The sequence below is a fragment of the Zerene cesonia genome, chromosome 18 (genome assembly GCF_012273895.1).
Source record: "Zerene cesonia ecotype Mississippi chromosome 18, Zerene_cesonia_1.1, whole genome shotgun sequence".
NCBI classification, from domain to species: Eukaryota; Metazoa; Arthropoda; class Insecta; order Lepidoptera; family Pieridae; genus Zerene; species Zerene cesonia.
This window is the reverse complement of record NC_052119.1, coordinates 5,316,935-5,342,123: the sequence shown is the minus strand read 5'-3', so window position 1 is coordinate 5,342,123 and position 25,189 is coordinate 5,316,935. Positions and strand designations below refer to the sequence as shown.

Sequence of the window (25,189 nt, the reverse complement as noted above, 5' to 3'; positions counted from 1 at the left end):
TAATTCTTATCTCAATGATTGATTTATTCTTATCTCAATGATGATTCGTTATCAAGAATATTGCTATTCTTGATAACGAATCATAAAAACGTCCAAAAATACTTTTACTACATTCTGAATCGAGCTGACACTCTCACAAGGAAATAAACAACACTAGACACTATCCAAATCACTTCACTAGACGTGAAAGAGCCCAAACGTACGATCAGCCTATACGTCGATATATTGTTAATCAGTGCAGATAAATCTCGCTCTTAAATATATAACGCTAAGAAGTAAATTGCCTGTTCATTTTATAAACAGTGTTACCTTGAAACTTTTGTAGAGTCACTTCAACGTGATAAAGAACTGAAGCTTAGAGCTACCTGAAGAAAACTGCAACATCTTGAAATAGCTAAGAAACTATGTTATATATAAGTATAGGGTAAACCCCGTATATTGATGGCGATAGCAGGTGATTACGTTTGGCACTTCCAAACGTACCTGTTCCACGCCTGCTCCCTTTTAGTTCAAACGAACTTGTTAAAATAGTTGTACCCGTTTTGTCCATGTTAGCAAAAACCTTCTGCGGTGAACATATATTACTCGGTTTTCGTTCGTAAAATACTTTTTTATTCATATTATATATGTTTTAGTTTGGATATTACTAGTTTTGTTTCTTATAAAAAGATTTAATAAAATCAACATGAAAATACACAAAATCGTAAATAATTAACCTTTACTCGTAAAAATCGTCCCATAATGTCAAGTCAACCCATGTTACAACTATTTTAAAAGAAGCATAGAATATAATATACAAAAGATCCCTTTATCCCGTAATTCTGTGAATAATAGATAGATGTACATCTCAGAGCATTTATTTATATACTGGTGTAAATAAAAATTGTATAGGGGACGGAAAGCCGTGGAACCGTCGCGTAAAGATGCGAATCACGTTTCAGACATTCAGTGGTCGAGTCATCTCTCCCATAACTGAATATAACATAGTTAAACCCCCCATTCGTTAGCGAAATTAATGGCTCAGTAAATGAAAGTTTTCTTTATTGAAATTATTATGCTCTGTACAAGCGCTGGCTGCGGAATTCGAATTTTAAATGTTGACTAAAAAGTTTTTAATGACGTTGATTGAAGTCATTACTGCTTATTTGAATGTTTATTTAAAAAGGATATAAATGATGGTTTCTTCATATAAAAAAAAATAATATTGGCAATACAGATATATGTATACTACAACAAATAATTATAACTATTAATAAAATTTATCTTTAGATATTCGTCGTTTTATTGTTTCGTTTAGTCACAAGAACAATATTTATATCCTATTTATGTTATCTTAGTCTCCATTCATATCAATTTTGTCACCAACCTCGTAAAAACGAGCGAATTCCACCTTACATTATGACAAATTATTATGGCTGTGACTTGAGACGCGATTAATTCAAATAAAAACAGACCGACTTTTATACGACCGTGGAAAGTTATATTTCTTACTTTTAATGTTTCAAACGTGGAGTTTTATGAGTGTTAAACTTTTCCATTTGATTTTAACTGCGTGGCTCATCCCCAGGGAAGATATCTTGTTTGCTGATAATAATCAGCACTGCCTAATTTGTTGTTTATTTCAGATGCCAATTGTGATTTAATTTTTATTTAAAAATCACAATTAGTTTTGTTTTATTTCAATTAGTTTCAAATAGACAACAAAAAATTATACTTTTGTACCTTTACACTATAACTACAGGGTTTTTCAATAAGTGCGAGTATATAAGGTTTCATATCGCAATTATATCGCATACAATATATTTGTAAAAAAGTCAAATTTTGTTTTCTATACTAATAAATAAATAAAATATGTTCATGGCCATTTCGTCTTGGTGACATCTGTCAAAAAAATCATTATTCATTTACTCTTGCCAAATTACGGCTTTATTAATATAAAATAGCACGGGCAAAAATAATATATACGAACATTATATTCCTTCGTATGACGTCATTTGGCGCTTACGAAAGCAGCTTAGAATAAGATGATTTTGAAACTCAAAAAGATGAATGAAAACCTCAATGTTTTGAAAAAGCAAAGAATATGCGTACCGTAATTTTTTTAATTGCTGTGAATTTACAATTATTGCAAAGTTAAATTGTAGTTACGATATATACGATTTACGATAACAAGTAAAAAATATCCTCAATTTCTTGATACACAGGATTTTCTAGATAAAAATACTTCCACAGTGATACCATACAACCATTTTAATCATCGATTCCTTCGTTAGCTTGTAGGAAAAGCGGGAATGCCTCACTTATTTCGTGCAAATCTATCAATTTTCCCTGTAATTTGAGGCGACTGGTGATGGATCGCTGCTAAGTGAAATGAGTCGTGTTACATAAACATGTCACCTCTGAAGATAAAGTTGACAATTTTGCTTAAAGAACGGCGCGAAGTAGGCAGTTGAAAAGTTTGGTGATATATTGGATTTTCTGAACAAATATCATATACCAAAAGAAATAAACGATACACAAAATTATTTTAAAACTGTATCGTTGATATCGAAGGAAAAACATCGGTAGGTACCAGTAATAAAAATTTATGTGATTCAGTCATGTTAAATATGATTTCTTCTTATTTTTGTTTTGTTGCAAATAGAGTAAATTAGTTAATAAAACTAGATACTTATATAAATCAATTTATATTTCATGTCTTCTCCTGTTACATATACACACGATTTTCACACACAAATAGAATTGTGCGATTCAAATTTCACAAAATTCCTTCCAATACTCCAAACATATACAATTAACAACCAGAGACATAAGTTTTCAGTCTAAAGTTACTTGTTATTAATATACAATGAAACAAATACACAACATATTCAGACATTTTGAAACATATCATTTCAAGTGAGAATAAAATTTAAATTTAAAAGAAATACGTTTTTTCTATTCATATAATATCATATACTAAAATATTAACGCTAATTAAACATCGAAAATTCAATTACTTCTTATAGACAAAAACTTCAAACAAAAACTATTAATGTACTTATAGTATATGTACAAACAATTACAAAAAATACAAAACTACTATAGGAATATCGAAGCATCCTGATGACGCCAACATCTGTCATAATAATAATTAATTTAAAAATCTTTTGTATTCATTACGGTCACTAATATAATAATATGAATATCTTGAGTGATTTACAACTAAATAATACATCCAATGTTATAATAAACTGCACTCCTTAAGGTGTCTACATTTATACAGAATAAGAATATTTACAGAGAAAATAGACCAAAATCTACTGGTCCACGTTTAATAATATTACACATTATTCAATATCTAGCTTTATACTGTTTAACGCTATGTTTACAACAATGTCCTTCAGGGGATAAGTTCAGATGAACAACATTTATTGATCGATCGAAAGTCACTCTCGGAAGTCATCGAGTTAACGTCACTTCGGTATCACTAGAACTTCTAGAGCTTTCTTTAATAACATCCAACTCTCTATTAGAAAGAGAAGAATGTCTAGAGAACTTGGAATTGCCGTTATATTCTATTTTGTCATCAGAGCACTCATTTTCACAATTAAATTCTTTATTTTCATCAGAATCGTCTTCTGTCACATCGTTCACTTCCACTTCTAATAAATTGTCATTCTCCGCGCCGTACGCAAAGTTTCGCTCATGGCTCAAACTGCGTATTCTGTCCAAATTATGCTCTAAATTTTGTATGTTATCATCATCCAAACAGGGCGAGTCATTGAATTTCCACTTAATATTTGAATTAAAATGTTCAACCCCAGGATAAACACTAACACTATTACTTCTATGCCCGAAGACCGGACAGTTACGAAACTCTCACAATTCTGGATGTCTATTATTACATAATTTGGTGAAATTGCCCTCATCTAAACTCAAATTAGAACGAGAGCGCCCGCATTCTAGACTTGCACTTGGCCTAAAAAGGCATATATCTGAATTTTTTAATCTACAATGTCTTGAACAGGTCTCTATTTGGAAGGCGGATCTATCTAGATGCCTGTACTCTGTAGGACCATATCCATCGAAAAACCTGGATCCATGCTTACATGCCCCATGATAGCCTTTAAAAGATCCTGTACACCTAATAGGATCTCTATGGCATGCTTTTTGAAGAGCATGGAGTGAATTGGATGAAACTGTACGTTCTAGAATTTCTCCCCAATATTTTTCTCTTAAACCTTCGAACTCTCCTTTAGAATGCAAACCATCGGATGTTACAGGTGAACCACAACATCCAGTAGTCTTTTCATAACCCGGAAAAGATTTAGTTTTTCGACAGCAAATCTAAAAATAAAATAAACTTATAAGACCCTATAGTTTAATAAATTAATCTCGCAATCCACATTAAACTTTATGGAACTTACATAATATTGTAGTAGATCGTGGCTGATTCGTCGAAAATGACTATTCAAAAGCCAATATAGGAATGGATTCCAAAAACTATCGCTCAACGCTATCCATGTAACGATAAAATCCAAAGTCGGAGGAACCTAAAAGAACAAAGATATTATACAAAGATATTATCTATATAATAAGACGTACGTACGTACATAAAGTGGAAGTTTTTAATGCAGAGATAGCTATAAGCAGTACCTTACAACCAGTGCAAGCGGCAACCACTTCTTGAATAGTCGCCGGCGTGACCATAACAATAAATCCTAAGGACATTGCAGCCATAGTACGTGATGTGCTAACGCTATGCGGTCGTATAGGTGGCTGTATTTGCTGTGAAGAGAGTATTTTAAAAGATAAGGACACGAACAAAATTAACCAAATGATCACATTAATTTGCTTATCTTGCTTTAAATGTGATATGTTAAAAATATTTATCATCATCCGTCATAATATGTTTTACATTATACAGATACTTAGAAAAACAAGCAAATAACATTTAACATTTTACAAAAATAAGATAATTCATAGTAATATAAAATTAGTTCTATAAAGCACTTACCACATTTTCAATTTCAATATGGGCTTTAGTGCATGCCTGAGACAATCCGTTAGTTCGAGAATCTTCACATTTTCCTCTTGTCTTGCTTACGTGAAACCCTGACCCGTAACAATACATAAGAGCCATTGTAGTTGGGAAATAGTAAGCACAGCAGGAAAGAATTCTGAAAAGAAACTGGCTAATTAAATACAAGGGATACAAACGAAGACAATACAATTGAACGATACTTTAACTAGTTTATATATTTTAACGTATTTACTTTTAAACTTGTAACTTTCTTGTTAATTTGTAAATGTACAAGAACTAGAGTGAAATTTTTTGTAAAAAAGAATTATTTTTATCTAGAAAATGATTGAATGATTTAACATTCAATTATACTTTTTTCTGATAAGCTATCCAGTGAATGTGTTTCTTTTATCTGACCGTAAATATGATATTATTAAAAAGATCTGTAATTAGCAACTGTGTGGGTATTGAATATTGCGTGGTTAATAAACTACAAAGTCAACGATCATAAAACCTATTTTAAACAAAACTATTTGGATGAACGCTGAGTTTAAGGAAAACATATTTTTTTAATGCGGAATATAATACTCACACTACACTTTAAGTGGCTACTAAAGTTATAAAAAGAAACATCCTTCTATACTTTTATTTGACAAAAAGTCCTGAAAAGATATTATAGACGCAATGCAGGCAAAAACAGCGTATCTACTACCAAAAGGCTTTTATTGAAACAAATGAAACAAATTCACACCTTCACAAAGACCGTGGAGTATTATGAGGGCAAAGAGACAAAAATCAAAATCGACTGCAATTTTGCTATTCTAGAAGCTAAATGAGGGATACTTTAAAATAGAAGTTAATATACCTGAACGCTACTCGGCTGTGGAACACATCGCACGCCATTAAGCCCGTCGCGTTGAAGTAATAACCCGATCTTGGCAACACCATTATAGCAAATAGGGACACGGACAAAATCCAAGTTATACTTATAACTAACACGCAGCCCTGTAAGAGAAATTAGCTGTGACATCCATAATCGTATATGAATCGGGCAAGAAATTACCACGTTAATAGGAAGAGAATTCCTTCGTTTTATTAAATAAATCGAGATACTTTTCTATACAGTAAATTTCAAATAGATTACAAATACAATGTGTTTGTGGGAACTCGTGTATTTGCTTATACAATATTAATATAGAATAGTTTTACAAAATATGATAAATTTGTAAATTTTCATGTACACGTGTGCAGAAGTTTATAACATGTTCGGCTATTAAAGTGAATTACAACGTAGAAATCCGCATTGTATTCTAAATTGTTATCTTTGATCAAAAGTTCTATAACTTCGTGTAAACATAATTAATGTGTGTTTTTAAATCTGTTTTGTACTAAGTAACAATTAAATTAAAAAAAAGAAAATGCAAAATTCAGAAAGTGAATATATCAAAAAGTGGTATATTGTTTAGTCTTAGCTTCTGGCCACCAGCTATTAAATAACATTGTAACTTATTTTCATACATACCTTTTTACTAGAATGTTTATGATAAGTGCTTGGATGTAACAAATACAAATATCTATCTATCGCCATACACACAAGAATAACAGCGCTCTGTTGACTCACTGCTCCACGTAAAAGTGCCTGTAATATAAATTTGTCTTTTCAGCTTTATTCTATAATGTAGACGGTACACAACGTTGGATGCAGAAATCACGAACAATATTACGGAAGTTAAGTGGTAGCATCTTACAAAATACAATAAGGCGGAGTTGAGCGAAGGAATTGCGGTTCAGTGAAAAGAAAGGATAGTGTAATTTTACAAAGCGTAAACTTTTCGAAATTTCGACTTTCTGCTTGGTCATGGTTAGCCATTAACGTTAACTTAAACGCTGTAACCATGAAGTTTACGGACTTTATTGTACTCTGATGATTTCGTCGACATTTCACCCAAATTTAATCTTTTGAACTGTTTATTCGTATTACTTGAAAGGAATTCGCACAATAGATGGCTTCCACACTGTTTTCTGGCATCATTATGATTATTAATCCATCATTTTATCAAAAGCATGGCTGTGACAATAAAATAAAGGCATTAATTTTGTTTAAACGAGAAAGTTTGGACGAAATTTCATTTCGTAATTTCATGCACGGTAACTGTGTAATAAAAACGGAAAGCGAATATTTTTATCTTTAACATCCGATTACCTTTCAACCTTGCTGCTTTGCAATTGCGAACTTTTTCCCAAGATACAACTTTACTCATTTTCTCTTCGTCTCTTGTTTAAATAAAGTTTCGCAGAGACTTCGCTTCTTCGCTTATCTCTAACTGGATTAAGTAACGCTCTTGAAATTTGATGGAAAATTAATTTGCTATGTTTTCTCCGTGCGATTTAATAATCAACAAGTTTTAACTTTAAAATATAGCGCTGGAGATTTTATGCAGAATCGTACCTGAATTTGACAGAATATTTCTCCGTAGGGCCAGCACTTATAAAGAGCTGGGAGTAATGCGACCGGAGCGATTAAAATACCAGTGAATAAGTCATTTAGCGCTAGCGAAGTTAGAAGATATCTTGGCTGGAAAAAAAAACACTGATGAGCACTTTGGACATGGAATCGAATTATAGAAATTGATTTATAGAATCCATAAATACAAAAGCATACCTGATTATCAATATACTTGACATATCTTCGATTATTTAGAACACATATGAGCACGAGGTTGCAGAAGACGATAGCCATAGACAGGGCGAATATAAAAAAGGCCTTGATGATATCAGTAGTCGCTGGGAAGGTAGACGGCCAACCTTTACCATGTAGCCAGCATGAACTATTCGCAAGAGATGGCGCCACTAGCAATGCGCCCTTAGTCGAGTCAAACATAGTCGGCGCCTGCAAACAGCAGCGCACTGGTCTGTTGTTAAAGGCATTTAGATCTATGCAATATGACCATATAAAAAGTTTCTGTTCCTCTCCAGGTGTCCTACGATAGCCAAGGTTGATTCTGACACCATTTCCATTTTAACATTGTTGCATTTCCTTATATCACCATATCCAGTGTCTGTAACAAGAGACATGCAGGTTTTTACATCGTTCGATATAATTTAGTCGATATTATAAGTTTCAACATAGTTCAACCGTACGAGATGACTGATCAGCTGTCTAATAATTTAAGAAAGTTTTCAACGAACAAATCTTCGCTTATCTTAAGTTAAAATCTAATATTAAATATTTTGTATAAACACAAAATTATATAAACATTGCACAATTCCTTTAAAGCACAGCAATTAAACAAGGGTTTATAAATGTACCTAGGACGCCGGACTTAATTTGGCTAAATAATCCCAACCGCAATGGTAAAGCCAAGTTAACATACAAATAGGGTGGGTAGTCGTAAATACAGAGCGGCTTTCCAAATTCATGTCAGAGACCCAATAAAAGGGTATCAAATATTCCTGTGGCGTTGGATCGAAGAGGTCTAAAGCATAGAATACGAATCAATTTTATATTTGTTGTCCCTATATATAAACTTTAGTTTTATTTTAGGCAAATACGAGATAAGGAAAAACACATCTCAAGCGCATTTACGATTTTATTTTAATATGTATCCGATTTCAGTGTAGCTTTTACCTTCGAAGTTTAAACATTTCATTGATGGAAATAATTTTGTATGAAGCATTAAGTTATCACTATATCATAAACACCTATAAAATAATGTAAATTAAGAGAATACAAATTAAAGTTCAAAATACAACCACAAACTCCGCGAAATCTCGAAATATAATATTCATAATAACGCTAGGAAATAAAAGTATGCAGACAAAATACCTTTTATAAACATTTTATTATTTCTCTTTGAGTAAGATAAATATGCGAAAAAGAATTAAATACGTGCATATCATTTTTAAGTTATTCATGCGTTTTACTTCTCAGTAGTCGATTTTCTTTATCTTAACTACAATCGTGTCTGAAGAGAATGCTCGACTTATAAAATAAAATACGATTTTCCACGACATTAAGAGATACGCGGCGCGCTTTGCGTAAAATCCTTAACAGTGGAAAATACAAACCAAAGGCAGTCCCCACGAACAATCACAATAAACTAACTTTAATATAGAGTAAAAGCAACTTTGGGTGTTTATATTTCTAAGATTAAAATACTTGTTTACATAACAATTTCTTTTCCTTTTTATGGTATGGTATGACATTTTGAGCAAAACTCTTTGATTAACTGGGGCTATTGTAGATATTCTGTATTTGTCTGTTGGTGTTGCTAGTTTACTCATGAAATGAATTCACTGTTTCAAAAACAAATAATTATCAAGAGAATTTTCCAAAAATATAGAAAGTGTTCAATTCAATTGTGTGTTTTGATGCAAAGTTTGCAATGTGTTTATAATTATCTATATACTAGAATTTATCATTTTACACAAATCTACGTTTCTTCGGAGGATTCTATGTCAATCAAATGTCACTAGTCAGTAAAATGTCTGTGACACATGTTATCGATGACACACAATAACACACATACTTTTTTTTTTTAATTCTACTTATCCTACTAATATTATAAATGCGAAAGTTTGTAAGGATATGTGTGTGTTTGTTGTTCTTCCACGTAAAAACTACTGAAACAGTTGCAATGAAATTACGTAGACAGCTGGACAACTAATAACAATATAATAATAGGCATAACATATAGGCAATTTTTTATCCCGTTACTCCGCGGGGCGCAGCTTGTAGATACATATTATACAAATTGTACCAGTTGGTTATTGATATTTAATAGGGCTTTTACTATTACGAATAGAATATTGCAGCTAGCAATACTGCTAGACGAATTCAATAATTCGATTTTACCTCAGTAATGTGGAAAACTTTTTAAATCTATTAACAGGCTTATTTGAAATCTTATTCCAGAATACCTATATGGAATTTGCAAGTAAACCAATTTTGCTGAACAACTTTGATCTTAAGAAGTAGATGACCGCTATTTGGGTCTCGTCCCTTATTAAAACCACGATATTAGATTACAGAAAGTGAAATTTCATTATAGGATCGCGTATGAGCGTAGACGATAACATGGCTTCTGTCGTGTATAAATTTAATTATAGGAACAATATTTATGAATAAGGATCTTTCCTAATTCATAAATATTGTACGTGCAATTCGAACGTACGTATGTAGTGAATTAGCATTATAAGAATATAGGCCATATCAGAGTTTATCCTAAGTTTCTATATAGTTGTTTATAATATACCAGCTGCCTCGCCCCGGTTCTGCCCAAACTACACTTTTTTGGAATTTCTTTTTCTAATTTCAATTGTTTTTTTAATCATAGGAACTGTCCCAGTAGAATCTAGTAAAACTATCAGGACTTCTTCTTATTCCTATGTATAGAAGATGTCCAAATAGCCGAGGATTCAGATCATCTCTCAGCCTCAATAAAGTCTTTGAAAGGAATCTTCGTTTTTAATCAAACTCGCTTTATTGATTAATATGGAACTAGTTCCCACCTAAAGACCTAATCACGTGGAATCTATAGGTCGGTGAAACGTTATTTCCTCGAGGAAATTAATGTCGCTTTAAAAAAGTACCTGCATAGCATCTTGGCGCTTTCCATTTAGCACACCGCGTACGGAAAGTATTAAAACTTAAATAACTTTATGCTGTTACATGATCTATGTTAGGTTATGACTAAAATTATATAATAATTATACATAGATAATAAGAATTCAGATGGAATTTGGTGACAAAATTAAACAAACAGAATTACAAAGAAATTGGGAAAAAGGGTATGCGTGTTATTTTGTAATTGTTACAACAAATACATTCTGTTTATATTCATTTCTACAATAGCAAGCACTCTGAAGTGTTAAATTATTTGTTAAAAGTACATTGTCATATTTTTTTAACTATTTTTTTTTTATATTTCTGTCAAACTATGCCTAGTAGATAGCAGAAAAACAGAAAATAATTCAAAATAGTTATATGTTTTACCTGTAGATTTATTACCGCTACTGGTAGCAAATGAAACAGCAAAGACAGTAGAAATAAGTGCGATAGAAACCTGATTTACATTCTACATTTATTTACATTACAATGAATTGCTGGTTAAACAGAATCTTGCTTCGATCTCACTTTGTATTTCAAGACATCTGCAGTCCTTCCTTAACATAGCACCAGAATAACGATTCTGCTGAATTTTTAAACGCGATTTAAATTTTACTTACTCCAGTCAGCAAATTTTATTGATAACTAGCTGATAGCGATCCATTTTATTTCATCCATTTTAACATGGAAGAAATTGGCTTTATATTACTGAAAAACGGAGTAGACATCTACATTTTTTTAAAGAACAATTGAAATTAGCGTAATAGTTATGCAATCAGTTTGAATATATATTAAGTGTTTCGTTTTATTATGAATTACCTCAAACTAGATAATCTTATAATTAAGATAATATTATATGTATCCCGACTACGCTTAGTATATCATAATAAAATGTGTTTGTACGCATACATTCAATATTGCAAACTGATGGTTATAATTCTTAGTTTAAATTAAATTATATTCGCTATTTCAAGTCGCAAGAAGCAGAGTGTGGAAAAAGTCGTACACTACTTAGGTCTGGTGCGGCAATTTAACAATGCACAGTAATCTTTTTTCCTTATGCCTTAAAGCATAACGAAGTTAATTTTGATTTGTAAATCTTCCTTTACATCGCAACAATTGCAAAAAAATATATGAATGAAATTTAATAGAAAAAAATTGAGAAGGGTGGTATATCTATTGATAAGAGTCTATTGCCGAATAGTCTCAAATTTAACGGACATGAATATATATTCTTTTAACTAAATATTGAAACCAAAATAAATTTGTCAGAACTAAAGTATATGGAATTTGACTGATTAAATATTAGAGTATATGCAACTAGACTAAATTCAAATGGTACCACGGCTTTTAAATAAACAAACAATTGCTAAAATCGGTTCACACAACAACAAAAAAAATCTGTCGAACTGATTATCTACTCCTGTTTTTGAAATCGGTTTAAAAAACAATGATACATAAATTCTTCTTAAAGAAATATATAGATTATTCAATAAATACACTAAAATTTATCAACGCAAATATAAAAGTTTGAGCAAGATATGTGGGTCAACGTATTAATCGCTTCACCACCTAGAAAAATCCACACGCTCTTTTTTCATTCTATTTCTATTCTATTTCCCAGTTCATTTTCCAGGATATCGTTGATATTGTTTCTAAAAGAATAACGTTCAATGGTCTGCATGTCAACACGATATATTATTTCCGTATTGCTATTGGAGATAGGTCAGGGATATGTTCCATTTGGCATGCACTTGCCTGGCACCATTGCGACGGGGAGGCTAATGTTGTTGCAACTGTGAGTTTCAGAATGCATCCGAATATAATATTTGCGAAAGATTGCCATTAAAATGTATTTAAATACAGATTTTTTTTTTATCAATTTAGATGGAAAGTGAAATCAGAAACTACTTTAATTTTGTACACAAATACAAAAAGGTGTGTGGGACAAGTACGCTACGGCCTCGACTTGGGCCAGCTCACCACACTGGTGAAGGTACTACAACCCCACGGAGGACCGGTGTGAAATAGTACCATGCTACTGTGTTTCGTTCGGTGGGCGAATCGTAGTATACGGGCTTTTGATTCCTTTTCCAAATGTAACATTATATAATCATTAATTGCAAATAATTCAAGTTGAACAAAAAAAAAAATTAAAAATCTAATCAGCGTGGAATTATTAAGAAATTTAAGCCATTAAGAAATAAATAGCAATAGGCGAATGATAATAAAAATGTCTTATTTTATAATAAGCACTGAGGAAAAAGCATATTATCACATTAAAAATGAACTATCCTTTTAAAGATAAACGAGGCTACACAAGAGAATGCAATGAAAGAAAATTTTATATAAATGAGAGCATAAAAGCGTTCATACAGCTCATATGAACACTATAACTTACATGCATGACTCAATATAAATAAATATACGAATTACACAGAACAGAATTGTATTACGCTTGGAATGCGCAGTTCTTTGCCTTGTTTTTAATTGTAATTGCAGCTAGATTATGCATTATATTGTATTGTATATAAATAAAGGCGGAAAATGAAAATATTGGGGACAATTTTGAAAAATTATAATGAGCTACCTTTATCAAAATTTATCATTTGTGATACAAAATATATTTAGTTTTCCTGCATTCAATAACTTTACCACGATAAATTTGCGCATTTCACTCATACTTTTCAAGTTACCTTATCCCACTAATATTATAAATGCGAAAGTTTGTAAGGATGTGTGTGTGTTTGTTGCCCCTTCACGCAAAAACTACTAAACCAATTGCCATGAAATTTGTAACGTAGACAGCTGGACAACTGGAATAACATATAGGCAACTTTTTATCCCGATATTCCATACGGGATACGGACTTACGCGGGTGAAACCGCGGGGCGCAGCTAGTTCATAAAAACTGAACCGAAGCTTAAAAAAAACTATTACATATCATAAAATCAAATATATAGGTACATTGATATAACGTTTATTTGTTCTTTGCGCCTATAACAGTTCATTTGAATAGGTCAGCGTCTATCAGGTCAACTAGTATGTAGTTCAATACTGATATGGCTAGTAACATTAAAGAAGTTTCATATTAAAACGTTGGCACTTGGTAGTGGACTGTAAAATTACAATAGCAAATCTGGAATTTTAGAAGTGATCGTGAAGGTTTCTACAAGCTGTTTTATTTTATGTAGATAAAATGATATTTTCTTGATTCTTTCTAACGTTTATTTCATATAGTCATTAATAAAAAAATCTATCCGCAATAGCCCAAACCAGTATGTCATATAGTTTAGCCCTAAAGTGCACCATAATATGCATAGCTTATAAGATATAAGATACCAATTAACACCATTTCCCTTTTAAAGTCAGGGCTAGAGCAAACCGACTCACAAAAGAAAAGATCACATGAATTTTGACTCATTTACACACAAATGAGGCAAAAGTAAGATGTCAAACTCAAAGCAACGCTTTTTAGGTTAAAGGTTTTTACAAAAGATCCTTCTGAATGGGAAATTTTACATTGAATTGATAAGATAGCGAAGAAACCACAACAGCATAACGTACTGTAAGGTATTACCCTGAATATGAGTTAATTTCGTTATTAAAATTATTAAGTTTCGTGCTATATTATTTCTTATACCATTAAATTAAAAAATAATAAAAACGTTACTACTTGTTTTCAAATATCTATTGCCAGATAATAATAACAGTTTATATATTTTCCTTGCATACCTTTACTTTGGCGGTGTCGGTATTCGAACTTAGGTATGTCTTGCCACAGATTACTAAAAAGTTATAGTTCCGTAGATGGCGCCAATTGAAAATTACCTACTAATTTTTACTTTATAATGTCAAGCTATTTTATAAAGTTTATTTTTTTGTTTAAACGTGCTCTCTGATTGCTAAAACTTATACATGTGTACTACAGGCGAAGTCTAGCCGAAAGCTAACATCATAATCACGTAAGTATGTAATAATACAATTATAAATTAATAGCAACATTAATAGAAGCAACTGCAAAAATTAGAAGCCTAATCTAAACAAGCCATCTATAGCTAACTTAAAAGATTAACTATAAATTGCCTCGAATGATATTGACACAAACTACGAGTTTATTAACGTACTTAAGTAAACCTAATTAAAGTAACGCTACTGACACCGCTTAACTGGAAGCCCGCCAATATTTTTTAAGGTTGTCTAACCTATTACTGCTTTTACATGATGCTTAGCGACCTGAAATTTAATTTAACACTGAGCAAATTCATGTTTAGCAGACGCTATAAAATTGCTATTAATATTTAGAGATTAAAGACTTTTTAACGGATCTTAAACGCGATTTATTCATAACATTATTAACCCGACATTTCGAACACTTTACAGCGAACTTGATCACGGGGAGACACGGGTTAATAGTATAATGAATAAATCGCGTTTAAAATCCGTTAAAAAGTATTTAATTTCTAAATGTATAATTCTCGAGTAAAATCAAACATAAGAAAATACTATGCTATTAATGTGTTCACTAAGATGAACAATCGAATAAACCATGAACTAAACGCGTATTTTATCATGCCTGAAAGTACATAATCTATTTCTTAAACATATCCTAATTTGATAATGTGTTGACAGTTTCAGAAACTATTTTCCCAACCGGGAAAATACCATATTATATAATAAATAGTATGTTATGACGATTCAAAAGTGCTTTGAGGAGAATAAATGTTTGAGTGTGAGTCTGTTTGAATTGACTCGTTTCTTATATAGCTGCCATATTTCCTCCGTATTGTCACCTCGAATCTATAAAAGTATATATCACATCTTGGAGGCCCGTTTCCTTTTCCTCACCCGTCCCAGTCCATTCCTTCTTTCCAGTCGTTAATCCATTCCTTTTCCCTTACCCCAAAAAAGCGGGCAGCGCATTCGCAGAGGCCCTACCTTTGCGGATGTTCATGGGCAGTGGTGATCGCTTACCATCAGGCGAACCACCAGCTCAATTGCCCGCTATGACATAAAAAAAAAGTCTTACAAATTCTATGAACTATGAAACATTAAATACATTATGAACATCTCGATATTCTACCCCAAGAACTGTCGGAACATCATACTTGGTACAGCTTATTAACATAACAAAACCAAAGAGGACCAAATACAAATTGTAACCACCGTAATAAACTTTATGAATTTATTTGACGTACGTTATTTATTATATTTTAGAACTAGCTTCTGCCCGCGTCTTCGCACGTGTTTAATTCACAGTAGATTAATGTGATACATATAAACTTGCCTCTTTAATCACTCTTTTTATTAAAAAAAACCGCATCAAAATCTGTTGCGTAGTTTTAAAGATTTAAGCATACATAGGGACATAAGGACCGAAAAAGTGACTTTATTATATACGATGTAGTTATATACCCATAGTAAATACTATCAAATAATATTATTTAGTATTTTCTTGTGTTTGATTTACGCGAGTATTATACATTTAGAAATTAAAAACTTTTTAATATTATTTTTTTTGATTGAATAAAAATAAGTAAATGAAATATTGCGCTATAAATTGCGTCTTTAATTTCTACATACATACATACATATAGCTTTAGATACTGTAAGAGACTTCTATTTATTTTCTATTAAAGAAATGTTTATCACTGATATCAAAATATAGGTACAAAAGCCCTAAGGGGACCTCTTCACGATAAATTATTCTTATCGAGGTCTAGACCTCCAGTAATTTGAAGTAATAAAGTAACATTTAAAGCCCTTAAACTGTTCCAAAGTTTTTTTACTTATAATACGAAAAAAATTATTCACAATATCTTACACCAATTTATATTTATTTCGACTCAATACCACGGAATTAATAATTCTTTAGTTCAAATATAGAATTGATTTTAGATTATGATTGTACTTGTCAAACAGATTTTTATAATGCATTTTTTTTAATACGAAATATTAAAAAAATGCTTTATAAAGAGTATTAAGAATACCTTTAACTTACAATAAGATAAGATGAAATAAAAATTTATAACAATGGGTCATTTTTAAAAACATTATTACAAAATACTAGATATTAGAAAAAAACATGTTGAACGAGTTAATTATTCGTTAATTTGTTCTATCATAATTTTCATCACCACTTCAATGTTATTGTATAGAAAATAAAGAGAAGATAATCCCGTCTAACCTTTATTTACCAACGCTTATTCTATGATGATTTGCAACAGAACCGACGAGAGATGAACCATAGAATCAGCTAGCTTTTCGTCCATTAACTGCTTACACCCCGGGATTCGAGTTTGAAATGGTCTAGTTAACATGTATGTCATGAAATATCTTTACGATTTATCCTTAAGGAATTACTCTCAATAATACATTGTTGTGTAAGCCGCAGCATATTTACCTTTCAAAAGAATATGAGAATATGTATAAAAGAAATTGATTTAAATACTACAATAGAAGAAGAGAAAGTTATAATTGTTTGTTGTTGTTATAATCGTTTCTCTCTTTAAAAATCTTAGCACTACAAAAACATACTGTATTACGTTTTTGTTGGTAAATTTTATAAAATTAACTTAATAAGTATTAAAATCAAAATACGATCAGTGCTGCAAAAGTAAATTGAGTTGGAGTTCCGTTGAAAAACTCGAATTTATAAACTTACTTAGGCAAACTTAAAGCAATCCAAGTTGGATTGATTTAAGAGACAGCTTACAAAGTAAACATACTTAAAAGGAAATGATCGTTTGATTTATAATATACTTACTAGATTACAAATGCAGGTTTTCTATTCATCGATAAAAGCCCAATAGAAGATGAATAAATATTCACAAAATGTTGGACATAAAATTGTCAAACAATATTGATAAAGGGGAAGAGCCGTGAAGGGGCAAAGAAAAGTTTTGATGTATAATTTGGAGCAAGAAGGCCTTAAACAAGTGACACAAACTTTATCGATTCAGTGTCACATGTACAAAAACACAATGTTAGGGAAAACTTTTTTCCCGCAGTCCTGCGATTATGTATTCCGCTCCAGTGTCGGAAAATATGTGAGATATGATAAATTCGATATTCCTTCAATATCTTCACGCAATACATTTATTACTATGTCAACGTATTCATCTAGTTTCAACCCAAATAGTGCCTATTCCGTTTTTCTTATTGGAATATAATACTGGATATTGGAATATGAAATTATTGAATCTTTACGTTTGAACCGAATAGAATGGAATTGTTTTTTATCAAACAGAGGTATGACATAATATAGAGGCATTTTTTATGTCGATAAATTCTTCATCATATAATGAAAAGTAATATAAATTATGAATAGATTTAGACACAAGTAGAAATCTATAATAATTATTTACCGGAATCAATCACAACATAGTAACAGTATGTAACATTTACGTCTGGTCTTTATCAAAATTTCCTTCATTCAAAATTGTAAACCTCTATCCGACATTTGAGTTATTTTATAGGTTCTCATAATAACTTATCATCTGGAACGCTCTAAATTTATCAATATGATGTTCCCTTACTATGTAACAAAATGTAATGTTCACAAGGTATATAAACATTGTTCTGAATTGCAAACAGAAGGGGACCAGAAACTAACGGCATTTAGTATCTTAGCGAGGAAACTGGACGCTCTGTAAGATCCTTTAATATACACTGATGATCTTAAATATCCATATCTAATGGTTCTAATGAGATGAAGTTTGTATCTCACTGTCACTAATCGTTGTACTATAATAAGAGGGTGAGTCACTTATATTTACTATTACCCTGATAGGCATACATACAATTCCTGATATCTAGTGTAATTGTAATAATAGAACAAAGAAAAAGTGTCGCTTTAAGGGGTCCGCGAAACTTTCTTTCTAAATGGTCAAACTGTATTATTTTTCGACTGTATTCTTTTTTTGGCTTGGTAACACGATAACTCTATAGTTTATCAAATATATCATCATTTTAGAATTTGGCGTGGTACCTTCCTCAGAAAGGGATGTCGGTGACCTTTTTCCAAAAAAAAAAGTATTTCTGTTAAGCGTTTAAAATAAAATATATAAATATATACTAATAGCACATGTTGTCATGAAAAATAAAAAATATAGAGCTACCCAAACTTATTGTTTCACGGTTTAATAAATCGAACTAGACTTTCTTCGCTCGCGCTGATCATTATTGTTTTAATGAAAATAAACAACATGAAATGTCTATTAAATAATAGGCATGTCATTAAAGAGATATGAGCTGTGAGCTTATAAGATAGTTTATTCAAATATAAATAAATAAGACAATCGAAATTGTGTAAAAATAATGTTATTATTCCTCAGAAGGATTCCCAATGGGTTCTATGTAGGAATACATTAAATATTCATTAGCGGGTGATAAAAAGTGCGTTAGGAAAGATCCGATACCAGATGGAAAATCAATGTCTGTATTAGCATATCTTCATATCATTTGCCTTTATGTGTGATTTTTGTGATATTCAAAAGATTTTGTTATGACTTCTTCTTTATTCCTATAAAAATATTTTATATTAAACAATGTACATATTATAGGAACAGAATAAGATGTAGATAGAAGATAATACGTTATTTGCTTGATATGAAAATTGTTATAAACAAAATTTATTTAGAATTACTAACCATACTATTAAAAAATCTTGGGCTTTGATTTGATTTTTTGATTGACTCCCATTATGTTTAGTATTTTCAAAACATCCATAAAATATGCTATAAAAACTTCAGGCTTTTTTTTATCACAACAAAAATATACGTAATATTTGTGAAAATTCTCGATTGCGACAAACAGCAATTACATAACAAACTAATTTGCATTATGTGACCCATTTTATAATTCGTGAAATGAAGTAATTGTGGTACAACAATGCAATTTACATGCTGACCATACAGAACACACGAAGTTGAGTTGTGACCATTTCAGCGATATAATCGCATCGTTTGTCATGTTGCATTACAAAAGGAAGAAGCAGGGAGGACTAATGGTATGCTCTATACTTAAATCGATGTCACTTGCTTTTACTGGAGAAATATCTCAGAACTGTATGAGCATTAGTGACGCTATGAGGTCAGCTTATTTCGTATTTCGGTTCGTTAGGGCCTTGTGCGGGTTGAGTTATGATTTTTTCGTCGAGGGTCTGATGTGAGTGATGGTATTTTATTACGACGATTTCTTATTTTCAAATTAGGGTGTCCCTTGTTATATTGTATGTGTTGTTAACATTTAAATTTTTTCATGAGTACAGTTTTATAGTTTCTATAAATCGGGTTGTGGATCAAACTATATATTTAAATTAAGGTACTTTCTGTTGAACCTGCAGAAATTTCAATTAAACAGAGAGTTGTCATGTATGTCCTAATAATGAAATTCACCGTTTTACGTGCTTTGAACTAATTTGTACTAACATTTTGTAAAGGTAAAGTTTGTAAATTTGTGACATACTTTTGCAGAGCCGGGACGAACTGCTAGTGTATATATTAAAAATAAATGAATCGCCACTATAAGCTGTGCCCTCTAGTGCATATGTTTTTTATATAATAATATTGAAAATATGTACATTTATATGAAAAACTTATGAAACAATTACTTAGAACACAATATACGTTTTACCACCAACTTGTGACAGGTAACGAGCTAGAACCCAATTAAATGCAGAAGGGCTACACTGGAGCCAAATGTTACCACTTGAGATTAATATAAGTAAATAATCCGAACTATGTGATTATTACTTCTGGGAAGCGGCCAACCGCCCGCCAACGAAATACGAAGCTTCTAGAATGCCCTCGATGTCCCGAGATTGCGCATGTCGCATTGCCAAAAACCATAGAAATGATTGCGGCGACACGCTTGCGTTTCTTACTATGGCTCTAACAATTAAATTGGGTACCATTTAAAAGAAAATATGTAAATGAAACGACAGTAACATATAACGGAGAAATTGTCTCCGTATTTCCTTTTAAAAAATTGCTTTGAACCCTTACTTTCTGTTTTCAATTTTGTACCATGTCTGCTTCGGATAGGGTCTATAATTGAATGCTTCATTGGTGTTTACGCAAAGCCTATGAGTTTCGCGAATTTTGCGGGTATAAATTCAGAATGTAACAATAGCCCGTCTGTCTGTCATCACCCGCAGTGTAACTGGAATGACACTGTGTGAACCCGGAAACCGATCTTGTCATGACAGCGCTTCATAGCGATACAATTTTGTATAAAGGGGTAGTATCATCCATTGCCAGTAGGTAAGTAGGTTAGGTAAGTAAAAATATTTTCTCATTGAATAAAATGGCTTTCCATATATAATAGCCATTTACAATCAAACAAATTGTAGAAGCAATTCTAAATAAAGATACAAACAATTGTATAGTTTATAGTTTAAAAATTACACTTTGGTCGGGGCGTATTTTACATGAATTAAATTGTCTAAATTCATACTCAAGAAATCCTCTTCATTCCGGTAGGATTAAAATTTTCACTTATTTGTTTACTAATACGACAATTCATCGACAATCGAAAATCTTCGAATCTTACAAGATTGTGTAGTTACACAGTCATTAGGCAGACAAGCAATAATGTCTGCTATAAATAACCACAGATCAACTAGCCATAAACGTCCGACACTGATCACAGGTTGGCTCTATTAATTCTGAGACTATCGACCTTGTCAGCCATCGTGTGGACTGCGTTTCAGTAAGTGGTCTCTATTCTGACGATAGCTGCGAGCTATGTTCGGTATGCTAAAATTTTCAATTTGTTTGATGTGACTTAATTAAAATAAATATACAAATGATCATAATGTGATCTACTATTCTGTTAACAATCCAACCACCTTACGTGGTGGATTATGTACATGTTATCAACAAAAGTTAGTAAGATTTCAAAATTTTGTACTACGGTGTATTTTTCTCCTTATAGCACCATAAAAAAAACCTTAAACATATATAAGATATAAAAAAGTAGATAAGTTGTATGATGTCAGAGTTATAACATGCATAAAAATCTATGTCCCGAAGTTTTGTCTGATATTTGAAAAGAACTTTTCGTTGGGTACGTCGAAAAAATCAGCATAAATATCTCCAAAGCGCAAGGATTTTCAGGTCATAATGTACGTGTCTGAAGTCTGAGCAAAGCGGAGATTATGTAGAAAAGCGCGGTTGCACCGGGAGGTGAGAAAATATGTGCAAATTCAGGTAAAATCTGAAATTTCAACGACCTAATACTTACTGCTGTTGTCAATAATACAAATCAAGGTATTTTTAACATTTTTTGTGCACTGATTATTTAAATTAGCGCATTTCCATGTATTTTGCTGATGCTCATATATCAATGTTGTGTGTCATCAGTAAAGTGGTTTAAAACTTCAACACTATTTTAATACCAGATCATGCAATTTGTGTGATTATCACACGATTAAAAACAAAGCATTATTTTGACAAATTAAGACGAATTAAAGCATAAAATTGATTTGAGTTGTAACAACAATTCAACGTCAAATTAATTATAAATTTCGTTCAAATTAAAACGCTACCGTAAATGTGTTTTAAACTTTACAATTTAGCAGTATTGAAAGCAAGCTAATTCCTGCCAAATATATCGACAAAGTTTGTTCAAACGCAAATAAAATCTGTAAGCTTTTCTGTTCAGTGCCCTCCAGTCTGGCAGTTCGAGTAACACACGCCGAGTTAAACAGATCGCTTCAATACACATTTGGCTCATGTTTATGGTTAGTCAAAGTAATTGTACACAACCGCAAAGATAACGTGCTTTTTTATACTTACCTTTTTTCCAATACCATGAACTTCACTGACGCTGAAAAGGCAACCAATTTGAATATTCTGTGAAAATTTGCAATAATCCTACGGCATTATAATCTTCTTATATATAAAAATCAAATGCTGTTCGTTAGTCTCGCTAAAACTCGAGAATGGCATGTCTGATTTTTAAAATCATGGTATTGGTGTATTCTGAATAGTCCTGGGAAGGTTTAAAAGGTAAGAGCAATAGGGAGGCGGGCGAAGTCGCGAGCGGGAAGCTAGTAAACAATAAAAAACATAATTGCATGTGAAGGATCATGAATACATTCATGACTCTAAGTTTGATTGTAACGGATTTAAATTTATACTCACGGATTTAATTTTATTAATGTATACTCAGTGGGATCAAGGACATGACGATTCAAACACAATACAACACTAAAACAATTGATAACCTTTAAACCACTACCAAAAACGAAAAGTACGAAGTTCTATGTTCACCTGTATGTATTTTTCATTACTATTTTTATTGCTATCTTAGAATCATACAATTCATTGAAGAAAAACCGTAATCAAAATTATACTATTCCGATTAGTTCCTCAACATCTTAACATACATTACCATCGCGTGGGAGAGAGAATTGAGTTCTCTTGAATAAATTTTCCACATTGTACCTTGTAATTACATCAAGGGTCCTAGTACGATTCATAAACGTGTCCCATTTTGCGAATTTCATGTACGAGAGTATTCCTAATTGCGTAGGAATTGGAAATGCGGTTGCTACATTTGATTATTCGTAGTTGTTCATTAGTTATGCTAAAGTTAACAATATCTGAAGTGTAATACACAACGCTGTGAATTAGTATTCATGCTATTGGCTTGACCAAATAATTCATTCAGATTATTCAAGTGCTATACGTCTAGTCTATCAGGACAATCGTTGTTACAGTTGATTGAATAAAGGTTTGAGATTGTTATATAATTTAAATAAATTATATAAACACATAAATTATTTAATGTTATAAATTTTTTATACGAAATTTTAAGAAGATTATGTAGCGGTTAAGACTCCTTAAATGTTAAATCAATGAGCTATTTAGTACTTACGTAATTATTAGGAGGAAAGAAAAAAAACACATTCTTCATGCAAGCGAAAATATAAATTATGAATAGGTTTAAATGGAAAACTTTAATAGAAATTTACAGACGAGAACAGCATGATAAAGACGTAGCATGTTAATTATGTTTCTTTGTAAAAAGTGTGAATTGAGATAGGGAATGAAAGTATGCTGTTAAAGGGTAAAAAATATACGTTCTTTGAAACTACTTGCCGAAAAATAGATGTTGGCCGATTCTCAGGCATACCCAATATACACACAAAATTTCATAAGAATCGGTCCAGCCGTTTCGGAGTATTTTGTTAGCTAAAATTGTGACACGGGAATTTTATACATAAGATAATAGAAAATATCCATAATGAACTAAATTTTTTTAAACGTAAATGTATTACAAATATTACGATAGTAACAAAACATGGTTGTATATGAGAAATTTTGAAAGAATAGAAAAAATTTGATCACGAGGCAGGATTCGAGGATCCTGCCTCGTGATCAAACAGGATCACGGGTGGCCGAGAGGCTAGGCGTTGCTACGGTTAGGCAAGAAACGCAGGTTCGAATCCTGCCTCGTGATCAAATTTTTTCTATTCTTTCAAAATTTCTCATTTATAAAGCATTTCAATGCTATAAAACTAAAAATTAAATGGTTGTATATTTCAAGAATAATGGGCTCATTTTATAATTGTATAATTTAATTGTATGTATGTGAAAAAGGCACGATACGCCCTCTTCACTGTAAAATAACAACGGCGGTGAAGCAGAAAGTGCTTCAAAACCTCTTTACAAGCAAGACCTTTGAAAAGTTACGGTATAACAAGCTCGTGGGTTGGTATAAGGCACTATAATATGTATGTTATAGAATAACAATGTATTTGAATATATGACATAATTCTGAATACATACGAATCAGGATTATCATGTCTTCAGATTATTGATATGGTCATGAGATTCTTGATCATGCTTTGTATGTATCTTTAAAGTCTAATTCATATTCTAATTTGGATTGAATGTTTCTTTAAAATCTTAATGTTGACTTTTTTCTTTTTGTCTTGTCTTGTCAGCATCTTATCCAAAACACGCAGTCTTGTCAGCAACATGTTAACAGCAACTTCGCAACACGTTTATTAAAATTTGTTGTACATGTCTCAGCTGTAGATGAAAACTTACAAATAGATAAATCACAGTATTATAAATGTATGAATAATGCTGTTTTAAACATTTATAAGAGGTTGATCCCCAGCTATTAGGAATGTTGAAAGCGGCCCAGATTAAAGGAATATCCTCCATACTAAGTACCTACGTTTAGTTATTCTCTGTCGCCAGCGATATTCCAGATATTCAATAGAGCTGTTTAAAAGCGTCCAGCCGAAATTTCGTACCAGTGAATGGACTGTTTACGGAATCCAATTTAAATGGGAACTTTTTATTGAAATTCCAACGGGTCGGGATCTAATTCTTTGTGAGCTTAATGTGTATGTGAGTGATTTTACGGAACCTGCCTTTTATTTCTATTACCAAGTTGTTTGAACATTTGTTATATCAGTGAAACATATAGATTTCACAATTATTCGGTTCGGAAGGATGTAATGATGTAATATCACTTATATTATTCAAATTCTTTTATTAAGCATATAATTACGTTTACAATCCTACTAATCCTATCCTATCCTACTAATATTA

The 25,189-nt window shown here is 31.7% G+C and overlaps 1 protein-coding gene across 1 annotated transcript in view; it reads right to left on the bottom strand.

The window, feature by feature from the left end:
- Positions 1-2,714: 2,714 nt before the first annotated feature.
- LOC119833853 (trace amine-associated receptor 8b) overlaps positions 2,715-25,189 on the bottom strand; it is a 35,544-nt gene continuing 13,069 nt past the window's right edge. The window contains exons 2-9 of the mRNA XM_038358056.1: positions 7,668-8,064; positions 7,455-7,580; positions 6,528-6,644; positions 5,871-6,010; positions 5,000-5,162; positions 4,639-4,770; positions 4,410-4,535; positions 2,715-4,329 (exon numbers count right to left, since the gene is read on the bottom strand). Of these exons, the coding sequence (XP_038213984.1) occupies positions 3,862-4,329; positions 4,410-4,535; positions 4,639-4,770; positions 5,000-5,162; positions 5,871-6,010; positions 6,528-6,644; positions 7,455-7,580; positions 7,668-7,886 (1,491 nt within the window). The 5' untranslated portion in view covers positions 7,887-8,064 and the 3' untranslated portion in view covers positions 2,715-3,861. The remainder of the gene's footprint in view (positions 4,330-4,409; positions 4,536-4,638; positions 4,771-4,999; positions 5,163-5,870; positions 6,011-6,527; positions 6,645-7,454; positions 7,581-7,667; positions 8,065-25,189) is intronic.